The 14,325-nt window shown below is 39.1% G+C and overlaps 1 protein-coding gene across 3 annotated transcripts in view; it reads right to left on the reverse strand.

The window, feature by feature from the left end:
- SLC9D1 (solute carrier family 9 member D1) overlaps positions 1 to 14,325 on the reverse strand; it is a 60,677-nt gene that overhangs the window by 29,562 nt on the left and 16,790 nt on the right. For all 3 annotated transcript variants that reach the window (XM_090021780.1, XM_090021789.1, XM_090021771.1), the window contains exons 6-10: positions 11,451 to 11,579; positions 6,308 to 6,400; positions 4,391 to 4,577; positions 3,259 to 3,376; positions 2,412 to 2,607 (exon numbers count right to left, since the gene is read on the reverse strand). In XM_090021780.1, the coding sequence (XP_089877906.1) occupies positions 2,412 to 2,607; positions 3,259 to 3,376; positions 4,391 to 4,577; positions 6,308 to 6,400; positions 11,451 to 11,579 (723 nt within the window). The remainder of the gene's footprint in view (positions 1 to 2,411; positions 2,608 to 3,258; positions 3,377 to 4,390; positions 4,578 to 6,307; positions 6,401 to 11,450; positions 11,580 to 14,325) is intronic.

Consider the following 14,325-nt stretch of genomic DNA (forward strand, 5'->3'; position numbering starts at 1 on the left):
TCTTAGAGTCACGTGTGATCAAACTCAATATATGCACGATCCCATTCCTTTTACAGATGAAATGGTATGATTATGAACAACTTGCATGCATGCAATTAAGTAGGCAGAATTTCTTTCTTTTAGTTTATTTTTAGGAGATTTTTAGACTAAACCACAGAACAAAACTTTTCCTCCATCTGACAACAAGAATTCTTTCCAAATGCATCCCCCTTTCTTTTCAAATTGGATTTTTTTTTCACCTTTTTATTTTTGATAGGATAGAGTAACTATGGAATGTGGCTCTTAATATTTGCTATTACAGATGTGTAGCATTTATTATCTTGTCTTTGTCCTTGAAATGACCTTTCATCAAGTAACTAAGTATTAATATGGTATTGGTGTTTGTCATTGCTTTATCACCTCTACTGATCTGTGAAAAGCTTCTTGATATATTAGGAGTTTGGAAAAAAAGCTGAATGAAAATAGTATTTTCTATGTAAAGAACACAGCTTACTTTTGCATTTTTACAGCAAACTTGTTTCCATACATAAAAAGATTATTTTATGACAAAAATCTTTCTGCAAATATAATGCAGAGCCTGATACTTCATATAGGCACATTTCTTGTTTATGTTTGCAATAGGGGATCCATTTCAAATACAAACCCTAAATGTAGAAATGGCCTTATTTTTGAGAGAGTAAGTATATTTCTGAAGTCACCCCAATATAATTTAAGTCCTTCATTACTTTTCCATTAACAGAGCTTCACAGATATTATTCCCACTAGTTAACAGAAGTCTAGAATAAACAGTAAGTCATTTCTCCTCTTTCTTATATGATCCAACAACCTGCCTTCCTCTTTAAAAAGTGCTCTGTATTCCACTGCCTCCGTAGCAATCAATTTTTTCTAAATTTCATAGCAGCAATCTGATTTTGGCATGATATGGTTTTCGCCTTTTAACGTCTTTCCTGACCTAAATTATCAAACTTAAAAGACAGACTCCCTTGGCCAAAAATGCCCACATTGATCATTTGCCTCTGGTAGTTCTTCCCCCTCCCCCCATCTCAGGATGCATCTGAAAGCTGCTAAACTCAGCTGGATTCATTACTTTTTTATCCTCTATCCTGCTTTTAATGCAATGCTCTAGTGACAACATTTCTACTTGACACTTAAAAAGTAAAACAAATTATTTAAACTGTATATCTATAAACTCTGTTCTCACTTTGTGATCAGTTTTACATTCTACTAATTTCCTATATTAATTGCTAGAGCAAAAAATTATGTCATATGAAAATGCCAGTAACATTCAAAGAATATTAGCAGTTTCTATAGTTCCACAACAGTACTGCTTCAAACCTACAATTTACAAAAAGACAACAGATATGCTCTGCAGCAAAGTAGTTTACTGGAAAAGTGCAAATGTGAAGTATTAAATAAATGAAAGAGTTTGAAGGGGGGCAGGGGGAGGAAAGGGAAATTACCTTTAAGATCTATGAAGAATTTATAATCAAAACATTTGGCTCATGGTGTATATCTGGAAAGGCTATATTAGCTCCAATACAGTCTTTAGAAGTGCTACCAGTCACAAGAATGTCACGTTATGCCTTAGCAGTAAAAAGCAATCTGATCATGCAGACTTTTCTTTACAAAGGGACAGTTACAGATGGGTGTGAATGCATAGCAGGGTTGCCAACTGTCCAAAAATAACCAGACTAAAAATGCCTGTGCATAAATTCTGTAAAAAAGTTGCACCATCCATAAAAACCACAAAGCAAAAATAGCTCTACAAAAAGTCAGCTGAAGACACAGTTGAAGCTCCAAAGTCGGAAAAAGAAGCTGGAAACAGCATTCAACCATAGAGAGCACAGCGGTGCCACCAGGTATCTGAGCAGGAGTGTAGTACCCTTAAGGGGCTCTTCTCAGGGCTTTGTGACTTCTTCCTAAATTCCCCTGCCATATGTTGCTGCAGGTAATGGTGCTACTTCTCATTTGTCTGTTACACTGCTAGGTGATAGGTAAGCAGATACTAGTCCTTCTTTTGAAGGGCCTGTGCTGGGATGAGAATGTGGGGGGAGGAAGGGGAGCTATGTGGAGAGGGAAATAGGGTAGCAGGTAAGTTGAGCAGGGGGCAAGGAATACCAAGGTATGGGGGTAAGTAGAAGACCCGTGAGGTGGGTTGGGGCAGCACAGTATAAAACCATTGCTGCAGGTCAAGTAGAGTTGCTAACTGATAAGTCTGAAAACTTTACTAACAGCCAAACTATGCTATGTCCATAGTAAAAACAGTTTTTTTAAATGTTATTTGGTTTTAAAATGTCCAAATACAGAACTGACAAGATACGCAAAAAACAGACAACATGTTAGCTTTCTTGGTATACATGTTAAATCTATACACCTTATGCAAGTAAAATATATTATTTTTAAAAAATTACCGTTAACATAAGAAAGATGAAAGCAGATATTCCCAGAATGAGGATTTCTTTATTTCCTTTGCTTTCTGCATGCAATTTGCGATAATATGGTCCTATGAGATAAGTCTTTATAACAAGACATATAAGAAAGACAGCAGCCAGGGAAAAGAGAATTTGGCCAATCAGTATGAGTATTCTCAGTATTTCCATCACAATACTAGGAAAGAGAAGAAAAAAAGTTATTTGTATGTACTTTCTTGCTTCTAAACCAATTTCTAAGTGAAAATATCTAATATTTTAAAACAGGAAGCTTGGATTAAGGGTCTAAATTTATATTTAGGCACTTAAGTAGCCTGATTATCAAGTATGCTGAAAAACTCAGCAGCTTCCAACAAATTCTAGAATTTAATTTCTTGCTGGTCCAGTGATGTTCATGCTTGTTAACTTTTGAGCAAAGTGTACGGATCACTACTTTGCTCAAGCTTATGTCCCACATTTACTGAATTATAAAGAGTAATGCTGGAGATGTTCAGTGTTTGGCAAGGAGAGGGGAATTTGGGGGGATAACAAAACCCCACCTTTTCTTCATCACTCATTTTTAAAGTGAATAATTGAGGTGGACTAAGCTACTTAAAACATGATGAGCATTCCAAGTTAGTACTGTGAAACAAAAATAATGCATGAAAGCCCCATGCATGAAACGAGCTTCTACAACAATTACAATGTCAATTTTGCACATGGATTTTAGTTATACTTGTACATGCATTCATTAATAAGTACACATCTCTTCATTTTAAACCAAAGCCCAAAAGGTCTCCCTTCAGAACCAGAAGTACATAAATATCTATACTTCTTATAATTTCTTTACCTGGAGTATGTACTGGCTCCTGCCTGTATAAGAGTTGGCATGACAGCTATAAACAAACCAAGCTGCACATCCTGCATTACCAGCATGCCAAGTAATACGCTACTGTAGTCAATATCACCTATGCATAAGAAAAAAACATCAGATTCAGGGAACCACTTAGGAAATAAAAAAAAAGTTTGAAGTGCATTTCTCCTTTGAAAAGATACTTAAAAGTCTTATTACTAACCTATTATTACTCACAGATGCATTCTGAATCATATCTGCTTTTAGCAACAAAAACGAGTTTGCTTTTCAACCCTAAGAAACATAAGAAATACCATTTACTGGATTCCTTTCCTTTTTTGTGTCCTTGTGACAAGATATTAGCAGAATTCATAGTTTCACTGGAATCTGACAGGCCTCACCGTGAACACTTCTGCTATAGCTTCAAACTTGTGAGTTCTGGGCCATCAACTGTGTGCCTTGGCACTCGTGCCACCCCAGCTCCCATACAGTACTTTAAACCTATGTTACAGCAGCAGCTTATTATAGTATACTATAGCATTATACATACTTTTTAAAAAGTGAAATGATAGGATACTGGGCTAGATAAATCTGCCTCATGTAATCTGTATTTTAGAACAGGCTGGTATTGGGGACAGTTTAGAGACAGAAGTTGGCAGTGCAGGTAAATCTAGAATCAGTGCTGGTGCTGTTAAGTTGTGCAATAGAAATTCTGGTTCAGACTTGATCATTAAATCTTTTAGTACTATGAAGCAAATTAGGACTGCTGGGGATAGTGCCATGGTATTTTAGAACAGGCAGAGCTAAGCAAGCTACAGAAATAAAGGGGAAAAAAAAAGATCAATCAAGCACCAATGCTCAGAACCCTAGAATCCCCATCAAGCTAGTAAAAGTTACTTAACAAGAAAAATGTGAGAAGCACGGATTGTAGGCAATATATTTTATTGGACCAATACGTTATTGGGAGGAATACAGACATGCTTTCAGGTACCAAGTACCCTTCTTCTTCAGGTCTCTGAGAAAAAGCCTTTTATTTCCCAATTTGTCTTAAGACACTGACATCTTGAAAATTATTGTAAGCATTTAAATTGGTACCGACTTTGGGATGGTCTGTTTAAGCTGCACATACCTTCTTTGTCTCCTCGAGCACTCCCTGCAAGGAATCTAGATACCAAGGGTGTGCTTGATAATGACAAACAAGTAGAAATGAAGACGCTCTGTGTTGGTCTTATCTGTAGTAAGTGTCCCCATAACAAGCCAAACGCAATCATCAAAACCGTCATATAGCATGGTCCTTGCAAAGATATCTTCCATACCTCAAAGAAAAAAATGCTTATATTTGCATTGTATAATCTGAGGGCTATTGTTCCAGTGATATGATGTTACAGTGGTTTTCAGTGCAATAAGAAGCAAAGATGAGAAAGATTTGAGTCATAACACAGAATTAATGGGCTATAATCATTTTACTAGAATTTATACCCTTGCTAGACTACATGCAGGACTGGGGTGCTCCTTACCAGAAATATTAAATAAATTGGAGGGAGTTCAGAGAAAAAAAAAAAAGAAAATGATTATGGAGTTAGAATGCTTGGCATACTAATTGTCCACAAACTGAACTACAAACTCCCTACAAAAAACAAATAGCGAGCGGAATTATTTGCCATGATTCCAGAGGAATGACTAGAAGTATTAGGGAAATAGTAAGAAAAACAAAAGTAGTAATCAACTATCAGTAAAAGTCTCCTTCCACAGAGATCCAGAACAAAAAAAAAATTAAAAGACCCAATCTCAAAAGTCATTTAAAACTAGACTGAATTATACAATTTATTATTATGTAAATGAAAAAAAAGTCATGTGGGCACTTAACTTCAGTAAGTGATATTTGCCCATCACTCAAATCATGTTGGGTATCCCATTAGTACCACACTAACATTTTACCAAGCATGGATCAATCCAACAATGGCAAAACATGGATTAGTATATGGACTAATAGATCTTTATCTTTTTTTGAGTTATTTGAGTGATCGGCAAGTGTCACTTATGTTAACATTAAAGTGAGATGACCATGTAACTTTCTATGTATTGATAAAACAAACTAACATGATATCACTAACTCACTTATCAAGGGAAGAATAAGGCAAGGAAAGTAGATCTTAAAAGTATGCATTGAATGGTTAATATTTTCAATCGTTAAAATATATTTGCAGGCTTACCTAGTTAAAACCAGCTATTCTCTGTATCAATGGTTTTCAACCTTTTTTTCATTTGTGGACCCCTACAAAATTTTGAATGGAGGTGCGGACCTCTCTGAAAATTTCAAATGGAAGTATGGACCCATCTGAATTGTAAATGTGGGCATTCACATACTTTTGGTTGATCATAGTCATCTTTCAGACCCCTTAGACATAGTCTGCAGAACACCAGGGGTCAGCTGACCACAGATTGGAATCTATTACTCTGTATTAAAAATTCAGCTTAAGCATATTTGTATCTTTTCGGTTAAAGCTTAACTGCTGTTCTATTTAAAATTAGTTTGCATTACGTTATGTCTAATCGGGAACCCGCAGGCTTGATTGGCACTTTTCAGCCAGCACAGCTTATGTTTAAATCCATTTTATGGTGTTTATTACATTAGGTTTCCCTTGCAAGACATACCTTTGCATCACAACATTCTGATATTTGCATCTCAAAAACTGGATTCAGTGTCATATAAAGATGGATTGCCCTGAAGTGAATGTGGGACTTAACAATATGAAAATAAATACATGAAATAAATGAATAAATAAATAAATACATTAAAAAAATTAAAAGGTATACAGCAACTTTATTTTTAAAAAGTGATAATGAGTAGAAATATCCTTTTCTCAGATAGTGGGAGCAAAAGAAGAGACAAGTCAAGGAGAAAGAACGTGAGATATCTGTCTTTTAAAAATCTTGGTCAAGTTACATTAAGAGATAATCGCAGGCAGCTTTCCAGGTGCTTAAATATAACTGATAAGTTCAACACTAACAAATCCCAATATCCAGAAGTATAACACAAAAATACCTTTCTTAACCTTTCAGGGGAAAATTCCAAACCAACTAGGAACAAGGTGAAGAACACACCAAACTCTCCTAATGTTTCCACCTGTACAATAGACTGTAAAAAAGAACATGGATATATTTAGTGCACTACAATCTGCTTACTGTAATACAATCACATATACATTTTAAAATAATTATGCCATACCACAGGATATTAAACTGTACACAGGGTTCTAGGGGCCTTTGTACACACCACAAAATTGGCCATTAAAGCAGCTTAAATGCCCTTTTGCACTGCTTTAATGGTGTTGCTGTTTGCACGTTCTGCAGCATATTCTGCTTTAAATGACTTTGGTATGTAGCAAGATAAACCACTTCCAAGGTGTTTTAGTTTGCTACCTGACAAAATACAACAGTGCAAGGGGCGCTGGAAACTGAAAGGGCTGTGGGACCTGGCGGCAACCCATGCAGCAGGCTCCACTGAAGAAAAAGAGACAAGCCTGATCTTTTTTTTTCCCCTCCCTGGAGCCTGCCTGAGCTGTGCAGGGTCCAGTGCTTCCCTCTGTGGCTGCAGCGGAGCCAGTTCTTCCCTTTACAGCTGCAGCAACCCCCAGGACCACCCGGGCTGGGTGCCAGCAGATGGGTGCCACCTGGGGGAGCCCCTCCACAGCTCAGTGACCACTTGGCCTGCCAGCAGCTCACCTGTCACCATGCCGCCGAAGAGGCAAGTAAGGATCAGGCCCCTACCCTTGTGTACATGCCACGAGGTTTTAGTTTGGTTTAATTCTCCCTAAATTGAAGCAGTGTTTTTAAAAACCCGCCACTTCAATTTAGGGATAACTAAACCGAATTAAACCCCCATGGCCTGTACAAGCAGCCTAGATCAGCAGTTCACAATTCGGAGCACTTATTGGTAATACCAACACCTAGCTAGTCACATGATGATAAGTCTCTGGTTACAGCTAGTTCTTCAGGTGACTAAGCTCTATTGCTAAAATAATCCTACTGCTTACTTGCCTATTTCTACGAATTGCTGTTGCATAGCAAGTGGAAGAAAGAGGTGCTGTCATTAAAACTGTACCCTCCTTCACCACCACCACTAGGAGAACATATCTTGGAGACTGGAAGAAGAATAAAGCATCTAGGTAGCATCTCCAAAGGAGGTACACTAGAAGAGCAGAGAAGCATATGCAAGAACAACACATGAAGAGTAGGTGGCAAACAAATGTGCAGGGTGCTCTCAGTGAGCAAAGAAGCACAACAGATGGGAGAGTGAGATTAAATGAAGACATGAGGTTTCCTCCCCTCAAGTAACAGAATATTCCACATTAGATAGCTTAAAAAAATAAAGCCACCCATGCATAAATACTTCCCTGCTCCAATTACAACAGTTACTTAGGAAAGCATCAAAATGTTAAGTGACTGGGAACAGTAGGGATGGGACCTGTGCAACTGCAAACAGGTGATACTCCACAAGACTGCTTCTTTAATAACATGTAATATACGTATACACCATGAAAAATAATCCCTGTTCCATTCAAGATCTTTATCACTACAGTAATAGTTTTAAAACTTGTCCCTATATTGGTATGGACATTGATATGCTAAAAAAAAGCTACATTACATGTTTATTCATGTATTTAGCCTCTCCTCAATTTTCTATCCCTCAAATTTGGTAAAAACCTCTTGCAAAGTAAACCTAAGTACTTCTGGTCTCAAGATATATTTTTGCCAAAACTTATAACATTTATTTTAGGCCTTTGCTTTATTAGAGAAAAGTATGAAATAAGATAAAAATTCAAGTTTAAAATAAGTATCAATACACTGGTAAGACAACAACATTTTGCTACTACTAAAACAGTGGCCCAGCTTTGTTCTCACTGGTCATTTTGTTTTCCAGATAACCTGTGACCAACGTAGTAAGGGGAGATAACTAGACCATCTGACAGATTTTATACTGAACATAACTTCAAATGACAGTTTGGAGGGTATTGCTTTATTTTATTGCTTTGATTTTAAGATTGTATGGCATGGCTGTGCAGAAAGCAGCAACAGGTTTCAAAAGCTGTCAAATTACAGACACTAGTAGTTAGCATTTCTGAAAATCCTACCTTAAAATCCTTCTATCTGAAATAGTTTTCCAGTGCCTTTATGTATGACCTTAACAAGAATGTGACTTTTAAAAAAATTCAGTACAGAAGAAATAATAAGTTTAAACAGGTGAAGAGATACTGCAGTTGATATTCACTGAAGGACCCATGTCATTCTGAAAATCATTACGTCAACAGGAGCAGAGTTAGGTACTTTGGAAAATCCCACTCTAAGTTTATGTCTATCTGTAAACCTCGGAACTCCATGGCTAAGGATATTTTAGCTGCTTTAAATAGGGGAAGGGGAACTCACTTAGGAGTTCCAGCCACTGCTACAGTATAAATATTGCCTACATGAGCCTTTAGTGATATAAATTAGCTAAACTGCCCTAACTTTGACCCTGGAGAAGCCTGGCTATAGTTAGAGTGATTTTGCTACAAAATCATGCAGATGTAACCATGCATCATAGCAGCTTTCATCTTTATCCTTTGACAGCAATATGATTGTTACCTCTTCAGAATATTTTATCTACAAAAGAAATCCTAAAAATATTCATGCTTTGTGTTATTGCATACTTCCAGTGTTTGTGAAGTGCTTTGTAATCAATTGATTATAATCCTGCAGATCAATCCTTACTCAAGGAATTCTTTCATTTTACAATACAGGAAAGAGCCAAGAACTATTTAACTTGCACAAAGATTTCATACAGTGTTTATTTCTGTTGTACTTTTGTAAAGAAATGTGAGGGCTTTAATAATAATTCAGCCATAATTTAGTGAACAGAATCTCTATATTAAATAATGTAAATTTGATAAACAATGTTTATTACTTGCAACTACTATATATGGATTCATACCTCTTGAAATTAAGGTACATGTAGAAGAGGCCTCGGGCTAACTACTTCATTGCTCTGCAGGCCTGAAGATTCTGTGCTATAATTCTCCTGCTATATTCTAGTTCATACTCTTCTGTGTCTGCCTTACAGCCCCTACATGCCTTTATTTCCCTGACAATGGAACTTCCTTATAGGGAAAAAATAGACCAAGAAAACAGACAGTGACAACAAAGTGGAGAGGACAGATGCCATTCTTACAGCAGCAACACCTAGCATTTCCTAGCAACAATTTTAGGGTCCAAAGGAAAAAAAAAAATAGTGATAGCTGTAAGTGTGGGTGAACTGACAAAGATCATTTTGGCCAATACTGATGATAGATTATTAAATGAGCCATATCAGCCAATACCAAACTGACTGCTTGGCAGCTTGGACAATAATGTCCGGCTGGTAAGTCTGTTGGGGGGAAGGGGCATGTGGAGCACAGATCAAGGCCCCTGCGGGGAGGAAGGGAGGGTGGCTGGGGCTGGGGCAGGGGAAGGAGCAGGTGCTGCATAGCCAGGACAGGGAGTTGGACAGAGCCGCAGCTTGTCTGGGGGGCACAGGGAGTGAGGAAAGGGGTTGGCTCCCGCTGCTGCACATACCTCTGGGGGAAGTGCAGGGAGCATGCGCCTCCTCCCCATCATGATCTGTGCATAGGGCAAGGGCAGGCTGGCCACTGCGCACTTGGGGCTGGGGGCTGCACAAGGCTCTTCCTGGTGGGGGCTGGGCCTGGGTTGCACTCGGGGAAGGGAAAGCAGGGTGGTTGGCATCAGTGCTGGGAGGCGGGGGCTACAGGGTGGCTAGAGCCACCACAAAATTCATCAGGCACCCCATAGCCTCCCCTCCCAGCAATGCCAACCACCCCAAGCCCCGAGCAGGAAAAGTCCATGCCTCCCCCTAAGCTGCATGCAGCAGCGGGAGATGCCGCCTCCCTCCCCTTCCCCAAACAAGCTGCTCATGGCTCCATCCCACACCCCACCCAACCTGGGCAGCACCTCTCCCTGCCCCAGCCTCACTCCCTCCCTAACCATGGGGAACTCAATCTGCCCCCTCCACGCCCCGTCCCTCCTACAAACTTACTGGCTGGATACTGCTCTCCAAGCTGCCAGGCTGCACTCCTGGCTGTGTGCATGTATATGGCATTTATCAGAAACATTATCAGCCACATCAGCCAAAAAAAGCCGATTGTTGACAATGTCAATTTTCCTTTAATTGGAGCCAATACAATATGGACCAATGTATCAGTGCACCTCTAGCTCTAACACATGGAAAACCCCATTGACTATGAGAAAATGGGACACTTTCCCCCACAATCCCATGGCCAGAGGAGACTGAGAAGAAACAAATTTTATGTCTGCATATTTCTATAAAATTTACCAATCTTACTCTGGAGAAGTACAACAGATAACATAAAGGCCTTCAGAGGAGGACCTACAGTACAAAAAAGCAGAGGTTTACTAGAACTCCATAAGAAGCCAGCTTCTCATTGGAACTGTCTTAAGAGGGAAGGCAGCAAAACCTTCTCCATTTTCTCTGTTCTGACCACAGTTCATCTCTTTGGGGCTGTTACACTGCCTTAGCCTAGCCAACTGGAATTGCTACATCATTTTGCAGTCTTGGTGGACCAGCTTCCCAGAAAGCTGGGCAGACATGATAATCAATAATAGATTGAGCAGCAAAACAGTGATACATGACTGCTTGTTACAGCACAAGTGCACCAAATGGAAGTGTAAGTGTTAAGTGCTCCAAATTAATTCCCTCATAGGGTTCCTTGAGTTAATGCAACTTAGTCAAGTTCAGTTTTTTTAAACATGCCTTCAAAAATGTTTTAATGTAATAATAAACTCAATTTCTGAACTCTTGTTTATTTTGCAAATTTCATAGTGTGTTAAGTTTTCTTAACTCTAGAAGCTGAGGCTTCATTATGCAGAAACCTCAGCTTTCACATAAAAATGTTTATCTTCCATGATTGTGGAAAACTGTTTGGGGAAAAGACAAAAAACAGAAACAAATTAACTCTAAACCCCCTGAAATAATTTGCCTCTGAAACAGAGAGCAAATTAAAATAATCTTAAGTGTATTACATTTAAATTCTCATGATTTTCCAGGGTTCAACTTAATTTTTGAATGCTTGAAATTCTTTAAGCTTCCTAAAAATGAACACATGGGTTAAAATTTACATGAAAGCTTACTCTCTTACCTTTATACTGTTTAATCCCGATGGTCCCAAGAGCACTCCGCAAATGATGTACCCAAACATGGTTGGCAATCCTATCATTGTACACAGCCAGCCACATGGCAAAGATAACATCCCTATGGTCACAATGTCCTAGTGTATAAAATTGATAATACACATTACAGTAAAAGTCATGAAGAAGCTGTGAAAATGCTTCTAATGGTCAGAGTTTAATAGCAGTATAAAAATGAATGGAGTATACAGGATACAGGTTTAAGTGCATAGACTTAGGACTGGGGGAGGGGGGAGCTATGAACTTACCTTAACATAAAAATACAGGTTAGCTACAGGAACAACCTGTGTGAAGTATTTCAGATCTCATTAACACTCAGTACCATTTCTCAGATTTCAGTCTTGAGGTGACAGGACCTAAGCAGTTCAATGCTGCTTTAGAAGTTTTGAAACAGATGACTCTTAGTCAGTTCTACTAAATATGCAATACAATTATATTACACTGCAAACAGTGACAGCCAGGTAGAACAGTTCCTATGCACGTAATTGGTTCATGCACCTAACGGATATGCGAACAGTCATAAGCTGTCAGTTACAGAAAGCTATCATCAAATTTATGGAAACTGAACATTATGGATCTCAACATTTGAGGGTACTGAAACAATAGGATGGTCAGAACTGTATGGAAATGAGAAACAGGAAAACAAGATACAGCAGACTCCAGTGGTATTTCCCAAGTCCATCATTCTTTTTACCCAGGTGAGAATAACTGATAAAAGTTTTCTAGGCAGATGTTGTCAGGGATTGTAGAAATGACCAATATCAAAATGAATGTTTTGGCATGCACAATACACAGAGGCCTGAAAAAGGGGCTAGTGGTTTTGATGACTTGAATAAATTGTTTTGTTTTTTTTAAGAAGTCCAAAAGCCTGATGATAGTGCTGTGAAATGTAAAATACATTGGTTTCCAAATCTTCCTGAAGATCAAGGGGGCTACTATAACCTTAATATGAGTTTCTGATAATGGGAAATAGAATTTGAGATTTTTTTCATTTACTAGATCACAATGGCTAAGTACAGACAGCCAAAAAGCCCAAGGCTGAATTGATTCAACTTTGCAGGTTAGTCTAAGCTGTGTAGATCAAACCAATAAGTGAACAGATACTCACTTCTGATTTTGGAAATGCAGCTACATGCCTGCAGTGGCCCAGGGCAGAAGGTGGGGGGCACTAGAGGAAGTCTCCCTGCTCTGCTGGAGTAGACAGCTTGGACCAAGGCTAGCCCGCCCACCCTGCAAAGTTGGGGAGGGGGGGAAAGCATTGCATGGGAAGAAAAAAGCATCCTGGGATGCTGTGGGACTGAGTTAACTTGAATCTGGAAGGGATCTGGGACAGAAATTCAATAAATTGATTTCAAACTAAGTCAGTTAAGTCTGACATTACATCCATTAACATTGGCTAAAACCAGTGTAAGATCATTTTGAAAATGGTTTATGTGCACTGAATTTCTTTTTTGTTACAGATTTGAACTGGTTTCTGATCACCTATACTGGTTTATGTGTAATTTCTGTCCCTTGCCCATAAGTAACTGTCAGAGCCTTCATGATGATTTCCCAGTTGACTACTCCACAATCTGCTTGGTTTGGGCATTACACTTAAGAACCTTAGGGTTCTTAAGCTTTTCTCCATTCAAATAAGCTAAAATATTGTCTCTTTAACTTCTATAGGACATTCTCCATATTCAAGCAGGCTGTGCATTCCTCTCATGAAAAACAGAACCCTATGATCCTATTGCCTGAGATCCCCAAGATCAGTGACCTTTTCTCTTCAGAGTTCCAAAACTATAGGCACTCCAGGTTTACAACTGATCTCTTCAGACACATAACATGAGACAGAGAGATGCACAGGCTTTGTAAGAAGGCTTCAAAGAATAATCATTCTTTACTTAGCCTATTAAAAACAATATTATATAGAAATATCCCTTGTGTTTGCATCAATTTAATTAGCTGGGTTTAATTAATAAACATCTCTAATTAATATAATAATGGCTGAATTACTGTTAAAGCCCTTATATTTTTTTAAAATAGAAACTGCAACAGAAATAAATACCAGGTGAAACCCTTGTCTACACTGTTGCTGCAGCTGGCAGAGCCGGACTCCCTACTCAGCACAGGGCAGAAATGATCATAAGTGGCTCTGGGGCTCCTCCATGCCTGCATCTGCAGGGGACAGTAGCAATAGAACACAGGTTCTTCCTTCCAGGGCCTCCTCCCAGCCACCAGGGGAGACAGAAAGAAGAAGGACGGAACCAGAGCCAGGCAACCAGCAGGTGCTGGAAAGATAAACCTGAGCTAAGTGCTGCCACTGCTGTTCCTGGCCAAGCCAGCTGTTCTTTGCAGTGTGGGGCAAGAACAGATTAGGAGAAGCTCTGGGGCTCCCCCCGCACCCAGATCAGTGTGGAACATCACTGCTTCACACCACCCCCAGCTGAAGCTGTCTCATGTTAGATTCCAAGATGAGACTTTGTTTCTTACCCTCCCCTTTGTTGAACAGGGTGGGGGGCGCCTCATGTTGAAATCAAGTAAATATGATATATGCCAGTGAGCTGACTATGACCTGTCATAGCCTGACTTCATAGCAGTCCCATCAGTCTGGAACATTGTCCCACAGGTGCAAGCTCATCAAACTAATACAAGACACAAGGGAGCATGTTGCACATACACCAAATTCATGCCACAAACATCCATACATGTCCTGTTGTACCTTAGCATAAAGTAGAGCCAGAACCTCAGTAAAAATGGAAAGCATGAAATAATGGGAAGACATCCAAGACATGGAGGGATACCAAAACCACACACACACACGGGTCAGAGGAGGTGCTGGGCAGG

This window comes from Crocodylus siamensis, chromosome 1 (genome assembly GCF_052110815.1).
Source record: "Crocodylus siamensis isolate JL-2025a chromosome 1, ASM5211081v1, whole genome shotgun sequence".
Lineage (NCBI taxonomy): Eukaryota > Metazoa > Chordata > Crocodylia > Crocodylidae > Crocodylus > Crocodylus siamensis.